This window comes from Mustela putorius, unplaced genomic scaffold (assembly GCF_011764305.1).
Source record: "Mustela putorius furo isolate JIRA1106 unplaced genomic scaffold, ASM1176430v1.1 tig00003853_pilon_pilon_pilon, whole genome shotgun sequence".
Taxonomy (NCBI): Eukaryota; Metazoa; Chordata; class Mammalia; order Carnivora; family Mustelidae; genus Mustela; species Mustela putorius.
In genome coordinates this window covers 45,370,034-45,394,062 of record NW_025422005.1, presented here as the reverse complement: position 1 = coordinate 45,394,062, position 24,029 = coordinate 45,370,034, and the positions used below count along the sequence as shown (strand labels likewise).

The 24,029-nt window shown below is 38.4% G+C and overlaps 1 protein-coding gene across 1 annotated transcript in view; it reads left to right on the top strand.

The window, feature by feature from the left end:
- The window catches only part of FYB2 (FYN binding protein 2), a 120,161-nt gene that overhangs the window by 57,181 nt on the left and 38,951 nt on the right, over window positions 1-24,029 (top strand). Inside the window, exons 5-7 of the mRNA XM_045064593.1 lie at window positions 7,652-7,752; window positions 18,015-18,049; window positions 20,639-20,670. Coding sequence (XP_044920528.1) covers window positions 7,652-7,752; window positions 18,015-18,049; window positions 20,639-20,670 — 168 coding nt within the window. The remainder of the gene's footprint in view (window positions 1-7,651; window positions 7,753-18,014; window positions 18,050-20,638; window positions 20,671-24,029) is intronic.

Here is a 24,029-nt window from a genome sequence, read left to right as displayed (position 1 = left end):
GGGTCATAGGGAAGTTCTATCTTTTTTTTTTTTAATTTATTTATTTGACAGACATAGATCAGAGAGTGAGGAGGAAGCAGGCTCCCTGCTGAGCACAGAGCTTGATGCGGGACTCGATCCCAGGACCCTGGGATCATGACCTGAGCCAAAGGCAGAGGCTTAACCCACTGAGCCACTTAGGCGCCCCGGGAAGTTCTATTTTTAATTTCTTGAGAAATCTCCACACTGTTCTCCAAAGAGGCTGCACCAACTTGCATTCCCACCAACAGGGTAAGAGGGTTCCCCTTTCTCCACATCCTCTCCAACACATGTTGTTTCCTGTCTTGCTAATTTTGGCCATTCTAACTGGTGTAAGGTGATATCTCAATGTAGTTTTAATTTGAATCTCCCTGATGGCTAGTGATGATGAACATTTTTTCATGCGTCTGATAGCCATTTGTATGTCTTTATGGGAGAAGTGTCTGTCCATATCTTCTGCCCATTTTTTGATATGATTGTCTGTTTTGTGTGTGTTGAGTTTGAGGAGTTCATTATAGATCCTGGATATCAGCCTTTTGTCTGTACTGTCATTTGCAAATATCTTCTCCCATTCCGTGGGTTGCCTCTTTGTTTTCTTGACTGTTTCCTTTGCTGTGCAGAAACTTTTGATTTTGATGAAGTCCCAAAAGTTCATCTTCGCCTTTGTTTCCTTTGCCTTTGGATACATATCTTGAAAGAAGTTGCTGTGGCTGATATCGAAGAGATTACTGCCTATGTTCTCCTCTAGGATTCTGGTGGATTCCTGTCTCACATTGAGGTCTTTTATCCATTTTGAGTTTATCTTTGTGTATGGTGTAAGAGAATGGTCGAGTTTCATTCTTCTACATATAGCTGCCCAGTTTTCCCAGCACCATTTATTGAAGAGACTTTTTTCCACTGTATATTTTTTCCTGTTTTGTCAAAGATTATTTGACCATAGAGTTGAGGGTCCATATCTGGGCTCTCTACTCTGTTCCACTGGTCTATGTGTCTGTTTTTATGCCAGTACCAAGCTGTCTTGGTGATCACAGCTTTGTAGTAAAGCTTGGAAGACCATTCCATGCTCTTGGATCGGAAGAATAAACATTGTTAAAATGTCTATACTGCCTAGAGCAATCTATACTTTTAATGCTATTCCAATCAAAATTCCACCGGTATTCTTCAAAGAGCTGGAGCAAATAATCCTAAAATTTGTATGGAATCAGAAGAGACCCGAATCGCTAAGGAAATGTTGAAAAACAAAAATAAAACTGGGGGCATCATGTTACCTGATTTCTCTCAGCCTTTTTGTTTTGTTGATGGTTTCCTTTGTTGTGCAAAAGCATTTTATTTTGATGCAGCAACATAGTTTACTTTTGCTTTTCTCTTACCTGAGGAGACCTATCCATAAATATATCACTAAGGCCAATATCAAAGGGATACTGTCCGTGTTTTCTTCTAGGAGTTTTATGGTTTCGGGTCTCACATTTAGGTCTTTAATCCATTTGAGTTTATTTTTGTGTATGTTGTGAGCAAGTTGTCCAGTTTCAGTCTTTTGTATGCAGCTGTCCAGTTTTCCCAGCACCATTTGTTAAATAGATTATCTTTTCCCCATTGTATATTCTTGCCTCCTTTATCCTAGATTAACTGACTATGTAAGCATTGGTTTATTTCTGGACTTTCTATCTTGTTCTCTTGATCTAGGTGTCTAATTTTGTGCCAGCACCACATTTTCTCGATTATTACAGCTTTATTGTATATCTTGAAATTGGGGATTGTGATACCTTTAGCTTTATTCTTGTTAAGATTGCTTTGACTATTTGAGGTCTGTTATGATTCCATATAAATTTTATCATTTACATATTTTACGTGCTATAAATATTTTACCTGCATTATATTAATTTATAAACAATTATTCTAATTCTATGAAAAACACTATTGGTCTTTTGATAGAGATTGCATTGAATCTAGATTGCTTTGCATAGTATGAACATTTTAATAATATAAATTCTGCCAACCTATGAGCATAGTATATCTTTCCATTTGTCTCATCTTCTATCTTTTTCATCAGTGTTTTATAGTTTTCAGGTACAGGTCTTCGTCTCCTTGGTTGAATTTATTTCTAGGCTTATTCTTTTTGGTACAATTGTAAATGGAATTATTGATTTCTCTTTCTGCTATGCCATTATTAGTGTCTAGAAATGCAAAAGATATCTGTATACTCATTTTGTATCCTGCAACTTCACTGACCCATTTATCAGTTTGAATAGTTTTTTGGTGGAGTTTTCAGGGTTTTCTATATATAGTATCATATCCTCTGCAAATAATTACAGTTTTAGTCCTTTGTTACCAATTTAGATTGCCTTTTATTTCTTTTTCTTACCTGATTGCTATGGTTAGGATTTCCAGTATTGTGTTGAATAAACGTAGTTAAAGAAGACATCTTTGTCTTCTTCCTGATCTTAGAGGAAAAGTTTCAGTTTTTCACTTTTGAAAATACTGTTAGCTGTTTTTCATATGTGGCCTTTATATGTTTGGGTCTCTTAACCCGAGATTTTTTTTTGTCGTAAATAGATGTATGGTTTTTTTTTTTCTTATTTTTTTGATGTATTCTGTCAAATGCCCTTTTATTTTGCTTCTGTTGAAATGATCATAAGGTTTTTATCCTTTCTCTTATTAAGGTGATGTATCATACTGATTGATTTCCAAATATTGAACCACACTTGCATCCTGGAATAAATCCTACTTGATCTTGATTTTTTTTTAAAGTGTATTGTTCAATTTGGTTTGTAAGTATTTTGTTGAGTATTTTTGGTATATCAGAAATATGGGCCTATAGTTTTCTTTTTTTGTAGTGTCTTTGTTTGGTTTTGGTATCAGAGTCATGCTGACTTCATAGAATGAAATTGGAAGTTTACTTTCTCTTCTGTGTTTTTGTTATAGCTTGAGAAAAATAGATATTAACTCTTCTTTAAATATTTTGTAGAATTTACCCTGAAACTATCTGATCTTAGACTTTTGTTTGTTGGGAGTTTTTATTTATTTATTTATTTTTTGACAGACAGAGATCTACAAGTAGGCAGAGAGGCAGAAAGAGAGAGAGAGGAGGAAGCAGGCTCCTCGCTGAGCAGAGAGCCCGATGTGGGGCTCAATTCCAGGACCCTGGGATCATGACCCAAGCCAAAGGCAGAGGCTTTAACCCACTGAGCCACCCAGGTGCCCCTGTTGGGACTTTTTTGATTACTGATTCGATATTGATTACTGATTACTAGTAATCAGCCTGTTCAACTTTTGTAATTCATCCTAATTTATATCTCTAGGACCTTATCCATTCCTTCTAGTTGTCCAATTTTTTGTCATAAAATTGTTCATAATGGTCTCTTATCATCCTTTGTATTTCTGTACTGTCAGATTTTACTCCTCTATTTCTGATTATATTTACTTAACTCCTCCAGTTTTCTTGTGAAACTTGGCTAAAGGCTTATCAATTTTGTTTATCATTTTGAAGAACTGGCTTCTTATTTCATCAGTCTTTTTTATTGTGTTTGTTTGTTTGTCTCAAGTTCATTTATTTCTGCTCTAATCTTTATTATTTCCTTCCTTCTATTAGCTTTGTGCTTTGTTTGTTGTTTTCCTACCGTTTCCAGGTGTAAAGTTAGGTCATTTATTTCAGATTTTTCTTGTTTCTAGAGGTAGGCCTCTATTGCTGCAACCTAAAGATTTTGGACCATTGTGTTTCATTTCCATTTATCGCCGTGTATTTTTTAAATTTTTTCCTTTATTTCTTGTTTGACTCATTCAGTGTTTAGTAGCATATTACATAGCCTCCTATAGTTGTGTTCCTTCCAGATTTTTTCTTAAAATTGATTTGTAGTTTTATGTTGTTGTGGTTCAAAAAGATCCTTGGTATGATTTCAGTTTTCTTAAATTTATTGAGACTTCTTTTGTAGCCCACTGTGATCTGTCCTAGAGAATGGTCCATGTGCACTTGAAAAGAGTGTGTATTCTCCTCTTGTTGGGTGAATATTCCGTATATATCTTTTAGGTCCATTAGGTCTAATATGTGCTTCAAAACTACTATTTCCTTGTTGATTTTCTGTCTGTAGGATTTATCCATTGATGCAAGTGGGTGCTGAAGTCCCCTAATATTGTATTACTCTCAATTTCTACATTTAAGTCTGTTAATATTTGCTTTATTTATTTAAGTGCTCCAATGTTGGGTGCACAGATTATTTTTTATTGTCTTAAATTTTAATTCCAGTATAGTTAACATACAATGTTATATTGCATAGATATTTATAATTGTTATATCTTCTTGTTGGGTTGATCCTCTATCATTATGTAGTGCCTTTCTTTGTCTTTTGCTAGTCTTTGTTTTAAAGTTTATTTTGTCTCATATAAGTATTGTGGCCCTGGCTTCTTTTTTTTTCTCCACTTTCATTTAAATGGTATTTGTTTTCTAGACCTTCACTTTCAGCCTGTATGTGGCTTTAGAACTGAAATGAATCTCTTATAGGCAGTATATACATGGGTTTATTTCTATATCCATTCAGTCAACCTGTGTCTTTTGATCAAAGCATTTGGTCTATTTACATTTAAAGTAATTATTGATAGGTATGTACTTACTGTCATTGTGTTAATTGGTTTCTGTGTGTATGTGTAATTCTTTGTTCCCTATTTCTTCTCTTACTCTTCTCCTGCAGTTTGATGTCTTTATTTAGTTTGATGTCTTTATTAAAATTTATTTAGTTTATTTATTAAATTAAACTTAATCTAATTCAATTTACTTGAATTCCTTTCTTTTTTTATGCATTAAAGGTTTTTTTTATTAGTGGTTACCATTGGGTTCATATATAACATCTTAGGTATATATAAGTCTTTATTAAGTTGATGGTCACTGAAGTTTAAACACATTCTAAAAGCACTAAATTTTTACTCCCATTCCATGTTTTTTGTATATGATATCGTATTTTACATCTATTTTGTGTATTCTTGATTATTATTTGTAGATATAATTGATTTTACTACTTTTGTGTTTTAATCTCCATATTGGCTTTATCAGTGATTAATCTACTACCTTCACTCTATGTTGCTTTTATCTGTGAACTTTTTTCCATTAACGATTTTGTTCTATTCATGGCCTTTTCTTTGCTCTGAAAGTATTCCCTTAAATATTTCTTATAAATCTGGTTTAGTGGTGACAAACTTTAACTTTTGTTTGAGAAATTTTTGCCTCTCCTATTCTGAATGAGAACCTTGATGGGTATGTTATTTTTGGTTGCAGGATTTTTTTTTCTTCAGTAGTTAGATATATCATCTCATTTTTTTTGTCCTTTAAAATACCTGCTGGAAAATCAGCTAATAACCATATGGGGTTTCCCTTGTATGTAAATCTTTTCTCTTGTTGCCTTTAAAATTCTCTCTTTATCATCGCTTTTTGCCACTTTAATTATTATGTGTCTTGGTGTAGACTTCCTTGGGTTAATTTTGCTAGAGTCTCTCTTTGCCTTCTGGATCTGGATTTCTGTATACTTCCCCAGATTAGGAAGTTTTGCAGCTATTATTTCTTCAAATCAGTTTTTGCCTCTCCTTTTCTCTTTCCTACTCCTTCTGGGACCCCTGTAATGTGAATGTTTTTGTAATAGATTATGGCAGTGAGTTTCCTTAATCTATTCTCATTCTTAATTTTTTTTTTCTTTTTGCCATGCAGCTTGGGTGCTTTCTATCCACCCTCTCTTACAGATTGCTGATCTTTTCTTCTATGTCCTCTAATCTGTTGTGGATTTCCTCTCATGTATTTTTTAAGGAGGTGAAGGACAGAGGGAGCGGGAGAGAGGGAATCCTAAGTAGGCTCTGTGCCCAGTGTGAAGTCCACTGTGGGGCTCAGTCTCACAATCCTGAGATCATGACCTGAGCTGAAATCAAGAGTCAGACATTTAAGCAACTGAAACACCCAGATGTCCCTCCTCTCATATATTTCTCATGCAGTTCAGTTATTGAATTCTTCATCTTTGACTGGTTCTTTTTATATATATATTTTACCTCTTTATTGAAGTTCTCACTGAGACCATCCACTCTTTTCTCAAGTCCAGTGAATGTCTTTATGACCATTACTTTGAATTCTTTATCTGATATACTGTTTATCTCAGTTTCATTTAGCTCTTTTATTGTGATTTTTGTCTTATTCTTATATCTGAGACATATTTCTCTGTCTCATTTTATCTAGCTTCCTCTATTTGCTTCTGTATATTAAGGAAGTCAGCTACATCTCTCGGTCTTAAAAGTAGTGGCCTTGTGTACAACAGGTCCAATCATGTCCTGTAGGACAATCCTTCTGGGTCACAAGAACCAGGCATTCCAGGGGTGCCCCCCTTATGGGATGTGTGGGCCTCACTGTTGTATCTGAGCTGTGATTGCCTTCAAACCAGCTTGTTGAAATGACCCACTTTCCCTATTGTGAGCACACCCCCAAGGTTTGGTCACTGAGCTGTTGAGAGCCCTGTCTGTCTTCCCCACTGTTAACTTCTCTTTTAATATTTTGCATCTCTTCATTTCTCCATGCTACATTCTGGGTGTCTTCCTTAGATCTAAGTAATTCCCATATTCTCTCTTCTGCTGTGTCTAATCTCTTTTTCAACCTCTACATTAAATTTCTTTATTATAAGAACTAATGATTTTTGTACTCCTTTCTCTTGTCCCTAAATCTATGTTCTTTTTTCACATTCTTGAAAGTGTTTTTTGTTTGTTTGTTTTGTTTTTTACCTAATGGATTTCATTCTTTGAACATTTAAAAAATAGTTATTTTAAAGTCACTTTCATGTCATTCTGTTACTGAATCCTTTCATTCTGTTATATCATCTGACTATGTGTGGTAGCTCATCTCTATGTGGTTTGCTTTCCTTTTTTTACTATAAGCTTGTTTTAAGTGGAAATTGTTTCTTTTGCCTACTGTACATGTCTTGGGTTGTAGAAGCAGCTTTACAGAATGATTTCAGATTTACTTTACAGTGGTTAGATTACAAGCACCATTTTGTCTCTGTGTCTCTGAAATACACAGTGTATATTTAGAGCCTCACCTATACTTGGCTTTCAAGTTCCCGATTTCTCATGGGTGATTCTTTTAGCTCCAGCAATCATACATGTATACTAAGCTTCCCTGTTATTCCCTGGGAAAGTGTACACATATCTTTTACAGTTTGTTTTACAGATCAAATGGCATTTTATGACTCTGAACTTTATGCTGATAGCTTGGTTCTAGCTTCCCATTCAGATGAGGCCTGTGGCTCAGAATTAACTCCTGACTCAAAGTAAATCCTCAACCATCCAGTCATTAAGATTTTTCTTTATCTGTCTCACTTTTCCTTTGCATGTAATTCTTACTTACATGTTTAGTTTTGTTTTCCTCCCTATATCTGGCACCTGGAGATTTTATTGATTTCTAGATGAGTTATGTATTTTTCATATAATTCTTTGTGTTGTTGTATTTTTCAGAATTTCTATATGTTTAGAGTAGGGGCAATGTCTTCCATATCTGTTTAAATCACCATATTTGTCAGATATATTACTTCTCTAATGAAGAAAAAATACAAAAAGTTTTAAAATATGTTTAAAGCAATGTTTTATTTTAAGTAACCTTTTTCTCCATGCTTCTCAGTGCTGAATTTGAAGAGCCACATAATTATGAGGCAACAATTTCATATCTGAAACACTCTGGCAACTCCATTAACCTGTGCACCGCAAAAGAAATTGCTGATTGTAAGTCTGCTAAGCCAATTAATATTGTAACCCTGTGTGGAATGAAAATGTGGCAAAAATGGTATTTTCCCTCTAGCTAACTATAAGTTTAAAAATTCAAAGCCATGCTGCTCTACCATCTCATTTCTTTTTTTTTCCCCTGCCTGGTCTCTTAAAAATATAAATAAATCCAGTTGGGCATCAATGCTATCTCACAACTCCTAGTGCTGCCTTCTCTCTACCACTTCTATTTTCTCCTTCACCAATCTACTTAGATGCCTTGCCTTCTGTAGATATGTGGGAGGGAAAATCAAGATACGATAATCCATTTTTCTTCCTTCTCCTATAGAAACTTCATCTCTCTTCTTGTGGTGTCTTTCTTGAACTCCCCTGGTAACTCCGTGTGTGGAGAGGGAGATAACAGACTATGAGAATTAGGTCCCTCTGTTTAGTCTGAATAGGAGCAGAGAATTCATTTAATGGATCTGACCATTGGTTCAGAGCTAAATCTTCCCGCCTCTGGTATTACCAACAAAGCTCAGACCTTTCTATGAAGAAAAGAAACCCTGTCAGGTAAGAAAATGAAGAAGCAGGGACTCATAACATTTCTACAGTTTCTGTGTCTTTGTTCTGCCTGTAGGATCAGCTGGTTCTCTACAAAAGGCATGAACATTTGTGCTGGAATAAACATTAGTATTTTGTGAACATATGCTATGGGTCACAGTTCAGTAGTAGGTTCTGTGTGTGCATCCCTGCTGATACAGCTTTTATTAGCCCACTTTTTGAGACAAGAAACTGAGGACCAGAGATGTTGAGTTGTACAAGGTCAGACGAGGAATATATGGTAAAGACATAATAAGAAATAAGCTCAGACTGCCACTAAGATGCATGCTGTTTTCACCGTTTTATGCTGCTTCCCATTCAAGGATGCTTTGCTTCCCTGGAGGGAGGGTTAGAGAGAGATCATCTGATTTATTTTCTTTATTGTATGGATAAAAAGCAGAAGAGTGTGGGAGAAGTCATTTGTCTGAGAATACATACATAAAAGATTTGTGAGGTAGGAGTTAGGATCCATTGAAATTTCCCTCCCCTTCCCAAGGCAATAAAGGGTTGAAGAACTACTGGAAAATCTCCCTCTCTCTTTCTCTTAGACTAGGCAAAGTCTCGATTCTCCCATATGGCTTATAAAATACTAGTCATAAGACAAGCAACTCCTGTCCCTTCTTACCCCCATAAGGCAACATTGTTCCAATTTTGGAGCATCTAGGCACCTGCATCAGAATATGATTTCTCAAATTCTAACACTTAAAATACAAATCATCTGGGGATCTTGCTTAACATATTCTGGTTCAGAAGCTGTGTGGTTGGGCCTGAGAGTCTCAATTTCTAACAACTTCCCTGGTGGTGCTGATGCTGCTGGTTTATAAACCAGCCTTTGAATAGAAAGGCCATGGGCCCTATTTGGACTAAATTCCAACTGTATGTCTTTCTGCAAAGGCCTCATAGGGCTATTTAGATGCCCTTGTTGGAGCCTATATCTTCCCTTTCTGGATACAGGAGACCCCCAGAATGCTCCTCCCAAGAGACTTGGGTCTCTTCCCTAAGTCCCAGGACAGAATGGGCTGCAGAGAGAGCAGTTCATGGGGGGTGGTGTGCTTGGGATTTGGACCTATGCAAGGCCCCTTTCCATGTAGGATGAAGCTGTGGATTAAAAGTGGGAAGCTGGACCAGACTCCTGTATTTGTTCTTCCCAGGTCATAAATGCTCAAAGTGGCCTGCCAGGGAAAATCACCTAAGGTACCCAAAGAAGGAGCCACTAACTCAAGCCTCTCTTGTCTTTCACTGAGGGATTTTTTGTGTACTTCATAAAGAGGCAAGTGTCTTTGGCTGAAAGAGAAAGGTCTCAGAAAATAAGCCACTGACGCAATTGAGAGTAACAGAGCATGGAGTAGTGGAAAGGGAGGAAGGTGGGAGACAGGTGAGGGTGGTGAGGATGTCCTTTGCCAGAGAGAACATCTTGGTGGGATATAGGAATAGACCTACCAGGGCTAAAGAAACTGAAGTACTACAGTCTGGGATCAAAAGGATCCTGCCACATGTCCCCACCCATTTCCTTCTTCCTCTTTAAAGGATAAAGATGCAGTTAGAAAAAACAAAAACAATAAACAAACAAGAAGGGGTTGAGCTATTTTCCCCCCACTTGTATTTATTCACTTGACTCTTTCTTCATTTATCTTCCAAGTATCTTTATACCACTTACTAGATGAATAACATCTGAGCCTCAGTGTCGTCATCTGAAAAGTGGGTATAATATCACCTTCATGGCTTTGTTCTGAGAGTTTGATAAAACAATACATTTAAATTCAAGTGAAATTATGCTTCTGGAAGGATGGAACATGTGTATTCTTCCTTATTCCTTCTGCTAAGTACAACTAAAACTGTCGGATATCATATGTGAAACAAACACACGAAAACTGGGAGATTCTGAAAAGTTAGAAATAAGAAGGTATAGCAGCTAGAGACCTAGAAACCCAAGTAAGAATAGGTGAGTTCCTTGGGATTTCTTCTTGTCTCATATATCCCAGACTTGGAGCCAAAGAAGCTGGCAATCCAGAAACACCAGTGGGTACAAACAGAAACATCTCCAGCAAAAGACTGTTCTCTCTAGCCTAAGAACCAGAAAAGGGGCAGTCTAGAAAAACAAAAAGCCTTAGACAATAACTGTTCTGTTCTAGCCAAACATTACAGTAAAAACTATGGCTCTACCCCACCAGCCAGTGATCAGTGAGGATCTTAGACACCCACCCTTATCAGGCTGCAGTTATGTACTCCAGCCCCTTGGCTGAGGTGGTGCAGAGAAAGCTATGTCAGAAGCTTGGACTTTCAGCCCTTCCAGGAGTAACAAAACTCCACCTATAATGAAGACCGCATGAGGAGCTTGTATTCCTGTCTCCCACCCAACAAAAGTACCCTTCTCCTCTCTGTTGGTCTGTTATTAGAGAAGACTCATTGGAGAATCAGGACTTTCACAACTACCCAGCAGTAAGTAGGACAAATGGGGAGCAAAAACAAGCCCTCCTACCACCAGGATGTTATCAGCAAAAGCTGAGTGGGGAACTGGAGTTCCCACCCTTGACCAGGAGCAGTGAGGAGCCTTGCCCTCAGTTGGATATTGGAAGGCCAAGAAGTGGAGAACCTAGATGTGTACCCTTTGCTGACAGAAAAAAGTCATCCCATTTCTGTCACCAGAAAAGCCAACTAAAACAGAAGTTTAAATAATATCCAGTCTCATAAGATAATACTTAAAATGCCCAGATTTCAACAGAAAATTACTCATCATATCACAAATCAAGAAAGTCTAAACTTGAATGAAAAGAGATAATCAAAAGATGACAACATTGAGACAATTGAAATATTAGCGTGTTCTGAGAGACAATTTAAAGCAGCTGTTAAGACTTCAGTGAACAATTATGAACATGATTGAAGCACACAAAGAATAGTTTCACTCTATTTTTAGAAGAAATGGGATGCCTCTGCAAAGAAATGGAAGATGTAAAGAAAAAAATAAAAACTTAGAAGTGAAGAACACAATAAGAAAAATAAAAAGCTCACTGGATGGACTCAACAGCAAAATGGGGAGAATAGAAGAATTCATAAACTTGAAAGAAATGATAGAAATTGCCCAATCTAACAATAAGGACAAAACAGATCAGGGGAAAACAATGAACAGAGCTTCAAGGATCCATGGGACTATAATGAAAGTCTTAAATTGTAGTACTGGAAAGAAGGGGGAAAGAGGATGCTACTGAAAGTACTTGAAGAAATTGAAAACTTTCCTAATTTGGTAAAAGACATTAAACAAAAGATTGAAGAAGCCAAGAAAATCCCAAGCAGGATAACCCAATCCACACAAAAACATAATCAAACTTCTAAAAATAAAAATAAAAAGTAAAAATCTTGAAAGCAGTAAAAGAAATGATACATTACCTATGGGTGAAAAACAATTTAAATGGCTGAATTTCTCATCAGAAACCATGAAAGCCAGAAGAAACTGGCACAACATTTTTCAAGTACAAGAAGAAAAGAACTATCAATCCAGAATCCTATTACCAGTGAAAATATCCTTCAAGATTGAAGGGGAAATCAAGATATTCTAAGATGAAGGAAAACTAAGATAATTTGTTCTAGCAGACCAATCCTAAAAGAATGGCTAAAGGAAGATTTCTAGACAGAAAATAAATGATGAAAGGAAGTACTTTGGACTTTCACTTCAGGCGAAAGAAAAAATGGAAAGAATACAAATGTGAGTATGACATATTTTCTTTCTTTTGATTTTTTTAAAATTATGTTTGATGGTTGAAGCAAAAACTCTTAACATTATCTGATACAGTTCTAAATGTGTATAAGAGAAATACATAAGACCATTATAATGAAAGTGTTAAGGGACATAGAAGGAAATAAGGTTTCTATACTTCACATGAACTGATAAAATGTCCATACCAGTAGACTGTGATTTACATGTATTTATAGTGTAATCCCTGGAGGAACCACTAAAACAGATATACAGTGAGATATTTAAAAAACATAAAACAAAAAACTATAGGTAAATAAAAAATAATTCTAAAAAATGTTCAAGTAACCCACAAGAAAGCAGGAAATATATAACACAGAGGCAAAAAAAAAAAAAAAAAAAACCTAAAGAGAAAATAAAAAATAAAGGCCAGATTTAAGCTCTAATATATCAGTAATTGCATTAATTACATTATATATAAATTGCCTAAATATGCCAATTGAAAGAGAGAGATTGGAAGATGTAAATTTAATCTAAAGAATATTAGTGTGACTATATTAATAACTGAAAAAGTAAATTTCAGAGCAAAGAAAATTACAAGAGATGCAGAGCGATATTATGTAATGATAATAGGGTCAATCCATCAAGAAGACAAAACAATCTTAAGTGTGTGTGCACCAAGCTCCAGAGCTATAATATATGTGAAGCACAAACTGAAAGAAAAAATAGACAAATGGACTCATAGTTTGAGACTTTAACACCCCTCTGTCCACATTGACAGAACACCTACTCAGAAAATCAGCAAGGATAGAGAAGAATTCAGCAACACCATCAGCAACAGGATCTAATTGATATCTATAGAAGGTGCACGAGGAGCAGAATATATATACTCTCAAGCATTCATAAACATATACAAGATAGACCTTATTCTAAGCCTTACAACAGTGCATTTTGAAAAATTGAAATCATAGTGTATTTTTTACCACAATGTAATCAGGCTAGAAATCAGTAACCAAAGGATAACAGAAAACTCTCTAAATACTTCGAAACAAAAGCCCACGTTTCTAAAAGGAAATCAAAATACATATTAAACTGAACAAAAAATGAAAACATATAAAAATCCTTGGGACAGAGCCTAAGGAATGCAGAAGAGAAATTAATAGCACTAAATGCTTACATTAAAGAGGAAAATCTTTAAACCTAAGATCCTACCTCAAGAACATAGTAAAAGAATAGAAAAATAAATCTAAAGCAAGTTGAAGGGAGGAAAGAATAAAGATTAGGAACAGAAATAAATAAAATTTAAAACAGAAAAGCGTAGAGAAAATCAATGAAAGCAAAAGCTTGTTCTTTGAAAAGATCAATAAAATTGACAAACCTCTAGCAAGACTAACAAAGAAACAGAAAGAAGACACAAACGAACAATATCAAGAATGAAACAAAGATATCATTACAAACTTTGCAGACTTCCAAAGGACTATAAGAGGATATTATGACTAAATCTACACGTCTAAATTTGACAACTTCAGGATGGAAGAATTCCTCAAAAACTCAGATTACCTCAGATCACTCAATATAAATCATTTTGATAGTGCTGTAACTGTTAAGGACATTGAATCTGTAGTTTTAAAAGTAAAACAAACAAACAACAAACAAAAAACTTAAAACACTGTATGTTAACTATACTGCAATTAAAATTTATAAATAAATTAATTAAGAGAAAATAGAACTCCGAAAAAGACCATCTCAAAGTCCTGGGAGATTTCACTGGAGAATTCTGCCAAATATTTAAAAATGAATTAACACTAATTCTGTACAATCTTTCCAAGAAAAATGGAACAGGAGGAAACCCTTACTGATTCAAGAAGCTGGTATTACCCTGACAGCAAACCAGACAGAGACAGTGCACAAGAACACTACAGATTAACACCCTTCAGGAGCAGAGTCATAAAAGTTCTTTGCAAAATATTAGTAAATAGAATTCAGCAAGACGTAATATGGAATTATACAACAGAATGCTGTTTATTCTAGGGATGGAAAGCTAGTTCAATATTCAAAGATCACTCAAAAAAATCAGTCAATGAACTCTTTATTGACAGGCTAAAGAAGAAAAATCACACAATCATAACAATCTATGCAGGAAAAGCATTTGACAAATTTAATACCCATTTATGATTAAAAAAAAAAACTCAGAAAAATAGGAATAGAGGGCCACTTTCTCAACTTGAAAAAAAAAGAGCATTTGCAAACAAACAAACAAAAACCTATAGCTAGTATACTTAATGGAGAAATATTGAATACTTTCCCCTAGAGACTGGGAACTAGGCAGGATGGTCACTTTTTTTTTTTTTTTTTAAGATTTGATTTATTTATCTGACAGAGAGAAACAGTGATAAAGGGAATACAAGCAGGAGGAGTGGGAGAGGGTGAAGCAGGCTTCCCACTGAGCAGGGAGCCTGACAGGGGTCTCAAACCCAGGACCCTGGGATTGTGACCTGAGCAGAAAGCAGACACTTAATGATCAAGCCACCCAGGTGCCCCAGGGATGTACACTCTTACCACTCCTATGCAACACAGTGCTAGAACTTCTAGCCAATGCAGTAAGTCAAGAAAAGGAAATCAAATGAATACAAATCAAAGAATTAAACTGCCCTTATTTGCAGATGACAGGATTGTCTAGATAGAAAATCCCAGGGAATTTACCCAAAAAAAAAAACAAACAAACAAACAAACTTAGAACTAACAAATGAGTTCAACAAGGTCACAGGATACAAAATAGAATTTTAAAATCCCATTTCTATATGCTAGCAATGAACACACTAAAATCAGAAAATACTACAACATTCACAAAAGTTAAAGAAAGAGAAATTGACTTGTGTTTAACAAAACGTTACAAGACTTAAATTTGATAACTACAAGTTGCTGATGAAATAATTCAAAGGAAACCTACATAAATAGGGGAGATATACCATATTTATGGATTGAAAAACTGCATATAGAAAAAAATATTCTCCCTTACAAAATTGTAAAAGGAAATTTAATGGAGGAAACATTGCCTTTCATGATGTTGGAGCAGTTGGATAGCCATAAATAAAAATCATCCAATCCATCAATCAATCTTAATATAAGTCTCACATCTTCTATAAAGATTAACTCAGAGGGGATCCTTCTTTCATTCTCTGCCCACCAAGGGTGAAGAATCTAAGTTTTACGTTTCTGGAGGAGACGGGGAGAGAGAAAGCGGAAAATAAGGGGAAAGATGAGGTGGTTAGCTTTCACTGTCACCGTTGTATGAGATTGTCCCTTAAACAATGCCAGGAAAACAAAGACCATCCCTTTGGGGTGCATAGTTCATCCTGGGTGCCTTTCTGAGGCTTTGCCCTTTTATATAGAATGTGGGTAAGCAGGATTTAGGCTGTTCTGGAAGTTCTGCAGAATTGTCCTCAGAGGTCATCTAGACCACCCATTCAGACCGTGCTTCCTAGGCCCTAGGGCTGTCCTGAGGGGTACTGGAGACTTTGAGCGTGACATCAAGCAGAGAAGTTTTATGTGTGCCCGCGGGCAATATTCCACTCAAATGAATTATTCCGTAGCTGGGAGGAAGTTTGAGAGCCATTTGCTAATGGAGTGACCTTGGGCAAGTTACTTCACTCTTTGGGCATCTGCCTCCTCATGGGTGAAATGCCAGTGTCAGTAGTGATCACTGAGTGAATTAAGTGAGGTCATACATTTAAACACGTAGCACAGTTCCTAGTATTTGTAAGTATAAAAAATGTTTGTTGCTTTTTTTTTTTAAAGATTTTATTTATTTATCAGAGAGAGAGGGGGAGAGAGCGAGCACAGGCAGACAGAATGGCAGGCAGAGGCAGAGGGAGAAGCAGGCTCCCTGCTGAGCAAGGAGCCCGACACGGGACTCGATCCCAGGACGCTGGGATCATGATCTGAGCCGAGGGCAGCTGCTTAACCAACTGAGCCACCCAGGCGTCCCTGTTTGTTGCTTTTTATTACTGTTTTTATATTATTAGTAACAGTGCTCTCGCATCCTAGTTTTCCAAGGTCACACAGCGAGTTAGTACTTGGAGAAAAAGCCTGCAAGCTGCGGTCATGTAATGGGGCCAGCAGTTGGAGGGTACTGAGGACCATCTTGTGATGAGTATCCTTTTCCCCCAGCTGGAACAAAGCTGTCAGTGGAGAGAATCGGCTCCAGTACTGTGGGTCATATCCTCCAGATAGGATTCCCTGTCCTTTCCTGACCCCATGGGGTAGAATCCTTTGTCTTTTATATTCCTTCCATTGGAGCAAGTTGTGATGGCAAAACTTTGGAGAACGTCTGGTTTGTTAAAAAATCATAATCAAGTTACGAATGCATTATTAATTCAGTGTGTATTTTTGTGTACTAGCCTTGACAAGTAAGCTTCCTCTGAGCCTTGGTTTCCCCATTTCTAAGAATAATATCTCCCCTCTCCCCAGGTGACAATGAGAAGCAAAAAGATCATGATGTGTTATTTCTTTGTAAAACAAAGAATGATACCTCAATTGAGGAAGGAGATTATCATTTTTAAAATTGGAAAGGAGACCCATATTTGGAATAGATATGGAGCAAACTGCAACAAAAGCAAATATTCATTGTGTATTAATAGCTAAACAGAGGCTTTAAAGTAAACTGGCAAAATAATACATTTTGATTAAAAAATCAGTAAAAAGAGAAGTGTACAATGGCTTCCATTGAAGTGCATGCTATGAATCATCCACAGAGAATTTTAGGTCTTTGTGTCAAGCAATCACGTGCAGGCAGTGCCTATAGAAAACCTAGGATTTCCTTCGTTTTATCAATGGATTTTGTGTGTAGAATAACAATGACCTTGAAACGCAACCTGGCTGGTTCACTTAGTTAAGCATCTGACTCTTGGTCTCAGCTCAGGTGTTGATCTCAGGGTCATGAGATTGGGCTCTGCTTTGGGCCCCACAGTGGGCATGGAGCCTACTTAAAAAATATAAAATAAAACATGTTTCTTGGTCACTTTTCTAAACTACAGCTTCAGGAACCTAGCAGCAAGAAAGAGAAGAAAAACAGGGGGGAGTCCTACTTATTATGCATGCATATTCATTAACAGTAGGGGGAAACTTTTAGAGATGACATTTCAGCAAAGAAAAGTCAAATAAGTAATTTTATCAAAAACCCATCACTTTCTATACAATATCTGGTGCTCTGCTAGGCATGTCCCATTTTTTTACATCATCTCCTTTAATCTCCCCATTAACTGTGTAAGGCAGGTACTAATTGACTGCATTTCTCAAGTGAGCAAACGGAGACTCTAGGAAATGAAGTAATTTGTCTGCAATCCCTCAGGTAGGAAGCGGCAGGACTGGGCTCTGAACCCGCATTCTTGCCACTACTTGTGTTTGTTATTAATGAAGGTCAGTGTCACATCATTCAATAAAATCCACAGAACAATCAGAAAAAAATCCAAAAGGAACTCAAACCTCAGTTGGTGGCCAGTCTCCTCTTTTCAAGCTGTGCTAGGGAAACAAAACAGTTAAGGAACAAAAACACTTGTGAGTGTGCTGTGGAGTTCATTTTGTTGAAGTGGGATCTAGGCTTTTTTTTTTTCCTTTTTTTTCTTTTTTGGAGGGGGGCTTTTTTCCTCTCCTTTCCCTTTCATGTTCCCCTTCTGACTGCAAACCACTAAATTTCAGCGCTGTCTCTTCAGCATGGAGTATGTATATCTATTTACTGAAACAGGAAACTGAAAATTGTTTCACATGTTTTCACTGACCATACATTCCATCCTGGAAATCCCCACAGAGATAAAAAGCCATGGTCAGTGACCCGACAACTCCCCACACAGACAAGGCCTCACACCGTTCCATTTTCCGGAGGCTGAGAAAACTGAACTCTGCCATCCTGCGTAATTGCTTGAATCCTGGGTGCTGTAAGAAATGGGTGAATAAACGGCCTCTGACATCATTTTTTTTTTCATGTTTATTTTAGCAACTTATGAAGTCGAAATTGAAGAACCCCAAAAGGTATTGTTCCCTCTTTTTACCAACTTCATAACTACAACAGGTATGCAGAATTGACGGTAGAGTGGTTTCTTTTAGGAGCCAGGAGGGAGGTCTTTGTTTTCAGTTTTCTCCCAATTCCTGAGGCTTTTCCAAGACTCCAGCTGCTAAGATTCTGTCGCCTGTAATAACAGAGATAGAAAAAGTGGTGTGGGGAGGAGGGAGGGAGAAGCTGGCCCTAATCCACTCCCGGCCTGTTATCTGTGGTGAACAGCATCAGCTGGCCTTTAATAACGGTCCCTTCAGAGAGGGGAGTGCTGTGGCCCAAGCCAAATTTGTACCTCCTGCGCTTTCGGGAGGATGGCCCGCCCTCTGAAGGCACATTTTCTGGCTCCTGGTAAGCCCAGTGCAAAGTGCCCCTTGGAGCCACTTGATTAGAGCCCAAGCAGAGTCCCTGCTGGCCCCAGTCCCAGCACCTGACCCTGTGATCTCAAACCTCCATTTCCTCACCTGTAGGATAGAGATAGTAGAAGTATCCACGTCTGGGTCATTATGGAAACGAGAGTGAGGTAAATTCAGGGAACCCGTGTGATGGTAAATGCCCGTACCTTTCCCAGACATTTTGCCTCTCTGGGCTCCTGCTGGGTCTTCTGGAAAATGGCGTCTTCTCTGCGAGGGCAGGAAGCAGATGCCCTGTGGCGACCGCATTTGCTGTAGTAGATGCTCAATAAATAAGGGGGTTTGTACTTGTTTCACTGAGTTGCTGAGAGAACTCAAAGTAGCTAAGCTCCCAGTACAGAGCCTGGCACACAGCAGAGCCTCCCCTCATGTTTCAGCTCGGTCAATGAGGGTCACTTTTTTCACACAGAGTTCATTTCGTCCAGATCTTTCATCTTTCTGCTTGTTTTCTTACACCTACTGGAAAGGCCTGTTCATTTGTGGTATACTTTCTAGCTAGAAAACTATAAATGATTATTCTTATTAATGAAAGTAGAAACATTCTATTAAAATGCTTCAATTATCTGGCAATATCTCCAAAATAATAAACTTTTCTGTACAAGTAAACTCTGTAAATAACTAGAGTTTATCCCATTCAAAAGGAAAAAAAAACACAAAAAGTATTTTTAACATGTTTTAAAAACATTTATTTATTTGAGAGAGAGAGAGAGATGGCGGGGGGGAAGGAAGAGGGAGAAAAAGAGAGAGAATCTCCAGTAGACTCCTTTAAAATTTTAAAATATATTTTTAAATTTTAAATCTTAACTTTCAGACATGTATTGCGTTCATCTCCGTGTTCTTGTCTCGACAGGTGGAATCTGATCTTACTCTGTCTTCATGACATGGAATCCTCTGTAACATAAGGGATTGAACGGCTACAGTTCAAGCTCTTCTTTATAAGATGCTCCTAGTTCCTTAGGGTGCCTGGGGGGTTCATTCAGTTAAGTGTCTGCCTTCCGCTCAGGTCATAATCTCAGGGTCCTGGGATCGAGCCCCACATCGGGCTCTCTGCTCAGCGGGAGCCTGCTTCTCCCTCTCCCTCTGCCTGCCTCTCTGCCTACTTGTGCTAAATCTTAAAAAAAAAAAAAAAAAAAAAAAAAAGAAAGATGATGTTAGGTCTTTCTCAGGTGTTCAGAGTTAGCTGTCTTTCCACCAAACCAAGTCTGTCTGCTGTCATTATTTCCTGTTCTCTGACAGTTTCGACTTCTCTATCAATATCTTTGTGTTGAGCAGGGAGTCTTTCACATGGGTAATTCTGTACCAAGATCTTGTTGCATTTCAGGCACTTGTGCAAAGGTGGGGCACTTCATCCTCCATGTTTCCCGGTGAGCTAGTATCACAACTTGCCTCTTATAGGTGAGGACTGGAGGCTTAGAGAGGTTCGGCAACCTGTCAGTAATGTAGCAAGGGTCCATCTGACCTGTCACTCTACCATCCATGTTGTTAGAATTATACGGGAGATAAGAACTAATCGTCCCTGAGTGAAGGCCTGCGGGGCCCTCCTCAAAGGAGGGCAAATGAGCTTTTAGGCTGGTCTTGGTCACAGCATGTTCAAGGCTTAGCTATTTTCTGTTTTCTTCAACGTTGTTGTCTAGATTCAAAATAATGAGTCAGATCTATGTGATGACTGAATCAAAGAGTTACGTTGTGGTCACTGGGACATAATCTTAACAGAACCAAATCTAGATTGTCTGGGAGTAAATTTGGGATCAGGGGGTGTGTGACCAGCCAGGGAGAATTCCCAGCATGACTTACACATTTGTGTTACTGACTCTGCCCACTGAAACATTGCTCTGATAGCCCAAGTATGTATTTCCCCAAATGATGGAAAGCTTTATTCTGCAAACATGTTCCTGGAACAGCATGCAGAAAACAATTTATACTTCTAAGTTAGATTATACATTCCCTCTGGCATGCTGCTTTTCCTTTTAAACTGACCTTCAGTTCCACCGGCCAGGGTTTCTGGAAGTTTCTGTTGTCCGTGTCTACCTTTGCTCCATCCTGAGACCTCACCTGTCTGGTCTTCTGGTCAAGTCTCTAATGATCTGTAATCACACATCAAAGGCATGGTTTGGATTGATTTATGAAAATGACCATTTCCCTCTTTACTTGCAGCCTAGGAAGAATGGTCTCCATCAAGAACTTAGGTGAGTTTTATCTTCAAATGTTAAAGTGTTAGTCCAACCTTTGTTGACTGAACCAGTTTTCTTAGATGGGTCAGCTATGCTTGCAGACACTGAGCTGGTCCAGCTTCCCCAGTGCCTAGTGAGGTGCCTGGTACAGAGAAAGGTACTCAAGGGTCCTGCCTGGCCTTTCCCTCCTGCCTTGTTCTAGGCCACACCACCCTCATTGGTAAACACTTACTGAGTCTCCAGCATGGGCCAGCCACTTGCTAACCACTGGGGGAGCAGCAGTGATGGCAACCTGGCTGCTACCCTCAGGGGCTCCTGGCCTGTGGGAATCACACAGTCGAATAGGTATATAACCATCATGTGACTGCCAAAGGACTTAGTTTCCAAAATGCACCATGCTGTTTTAAATCTCTGTGCCTTTGCTGCCTTAATTCATTAATTCATTCCAACTTAATGAACCAGTAAATATTTAATGAGCATCAAACATTCCCACCTGTAAGAAGCCTTCCTAATTCCCCTCCTTCAAAGAAAAGTAGCCAGACCCTCCCACCCACCCCCACCAAGGTACACAAGTTTGCACTAACCTCACTGCATGTCATTTGTTTGCTAACGTGCCAGTTTATCCTGACTCTCCTTCCCTTCCCTGCTTCTTGTGTGTGAGTTCCTTCTGAGAAGGGCCCGTGTTTCTCGTTCTTGGTGTTCCTGACACCTCTCATACTTCTGGGTCCAAAGCAGGGCCTTGGCAAGGCTGTGCTCTGACCCCCCTCTTCAGAGTCTGTGTCTATCATTCTTCTCCTGGAGTTACTTTTAATGCATTAGAGGAAACATGGTTGGTGAAGTCTAGAGAGGCAAGTATCAGAATTCCCTGGCTGAGGTTAAACACTTAAGCAGTGGATCATGAGGGAAACCATGTTTCATGTTTGTCCTTGAGTTCTGGTCTGCCTCGATTCATGCCCCCCACCCCGCCCTGTATCTGCCCTCTAGCATCTAGTGTGGTGCTGGGCGCTTGAAAGGTACATGTCACATGGTTAATTCAGCGTTTATTGAGATTTTACTCTCTCAGATGCTGCTAGATTCTAAGATACAAAAATGAATGGAGTATATTCTCTGCCCTTGGTTCCAGATGGGCAAGGAGGCTAGAATGGATGGGGGAAAGGGGCTATTTGGAGCGGGGGGAAATGATCATCTTAGTAGGAAGTTACAATATAATCAGTGATAAGTAGTTGTAGGAACACAGAGATGAGGCTCCAGGCATACTGTCTTGAAGAGTTGACAGCTGAATTCAATCTTTAAAAGACCTATAGGAGTTGTTGTAATGATTGTTCCAGGCATAAAGAAAAGTTTGAGCAAAGACATGAGGTCGGTCAAGGACTCCCCAAACAGGGATCATGCATGAGCATGAAGTGCAGTGTGGAAGCAGAAGGAACAAAGCCACAGGGAGTATGCAGAGCTGGGTCCAGGAGGGCCTGCACCCCCTAATTTACAATGAGACCAGCTCCGTCCAATGGAACTGTAAGGTAAAGCACAGATGTCATTTAAAATTTTTCTAGTAGCCAAATGTTAAAAAGTAAAAAGGAAACCCAGCTTTTGCATCAACTTGGACAGGACTGGAGGAGATTATGCTAAATGAAATAAGTCAAGCAAAGAAAGTCAGTTATCAGATGGCTTCACTTATTTGTGGAACACAAGGAAAAGCATGCAGGGCATTAGGATAAGGAAGAGAAAAATGAGGGGGAATCAAAGAGGGAGATGAACCAGGAGAGGCTGTAGACTCCAAGAAAGAAATTGAGGGTTTTGGAGGGGAAGAGGGTGGAGGATGGGTGAACCTGGTGGTGGGTATTAAGGAGGGCATGGATTGCATGGAGCACTGGGGTTTATATGCAAACAGTGAATCGTGGAACACTACATCAAAAACTAATGACATACTGTATGGTGACTAACATAACATTAAATTAAATTTTAAAATGTGAAAAGAAACAGGTGAAATTAATTATGTGTTTTATTAATCCCAGTGTATCCAAAATATTGTCATTTTTTTTTTAAAGATTTTATTTATTTATTTGACAGAGAGAAATCACAAGTAGACAGAGAGGCAGGCAGAGAGAGAGAGAGAGAGGGAAGCAGGCTCCCCGCTGAGCAGAAAGCCCGATGTGGGACTTGATCCCAGGACCCTGAGATCATGACCTGAGCCGAAGGAAGCGGCTTAACCCACTGAGCCACCCAGGCGCCCCAAAATATTGTCATTTTGACATGTAATCAATATAATAACTATTACTGAGGTATTTTATAGTCTTTTTTCTCTAATTCTTCAAGATCCAAATATATGTTATACTTATAGCTTAGTCTAGACCGGATACATTTCAAATGCACAATATCCATACATGGACAGTGGCCGCAGGTGGAGAGCACAGATTTAGACTTTATATTCTAGGTCAGGGGGAGCCACAAAGAGTTTCAAAGCAGAGATAACGTACTCCATCGCCTCATAGTATTCCTAGAAGTCACCATATTGAATTTAATTTGATAATTACTTATAGAGATCCAGTTATAAGTTACTGGATAAGACCTGACAAGATAAGATGGATTACCAAGGGCATGTACATCAACAAGGATTTATGTTTTAGGAGAAATACCAACAATGTGCAATGGGGAATAAGAACTGGGTAATTCTAACACAGCAAATGCTTCCATGAAGACAAGGATCCCAACAATTATTGCAGGTCCATTATGTACTCTGAACAATGCTGAGCTTTCAACATTTTTCTCACATTTCATTCTCCTGGCAACCATGGACATTGGCATTGTGACCTTTCATTTATGAATAAGAAAATATGATTTTTTTTTTAAAGGTTAACCATGGACTCGCAGAAAGAGGGATATATAGTGGAGATTAGAAGCCAGCCCTCCTAGGGTGCCTGGGTGGTGCAGTGGGTTAAGTCTCTGCCTTTGGCCAGGGTCATGATCTCAGGGTCCTGGGATCGAGTCCCTCATTGGGCTCTGCTCAGCGGGGAGCCTGCTTCCCCTTCTCTCTCTGCCTGCTGCTCTGCCTGCTTGTGATCTCTCTCCCTCTGTCAAATAAATAAAATCTTTAAGAAAAAAAAAAAAAAGAAGAAGAAGCCAGCCCTCCCCCACCGCCCCTGATCATCATGGAACTGGCAGATGGCCTTACTGGTGGGCACGGTGCTCAGTAATTACGTGAATGAATGAAACTCCTGACAATTCTTTCCATTGTCTTTCAGAACAGTACTGTCTCTGGTGCTTTTCCTCTCTTGTTGACCTCCTCTTCTGAGTTTCTTTGAGGGCTCCTCTTTTTCTGCCTTCCGTATGAATGTGGTTGTAAGTCTAGTTCACTGTGCCAGAACAGAAGTCCTCAT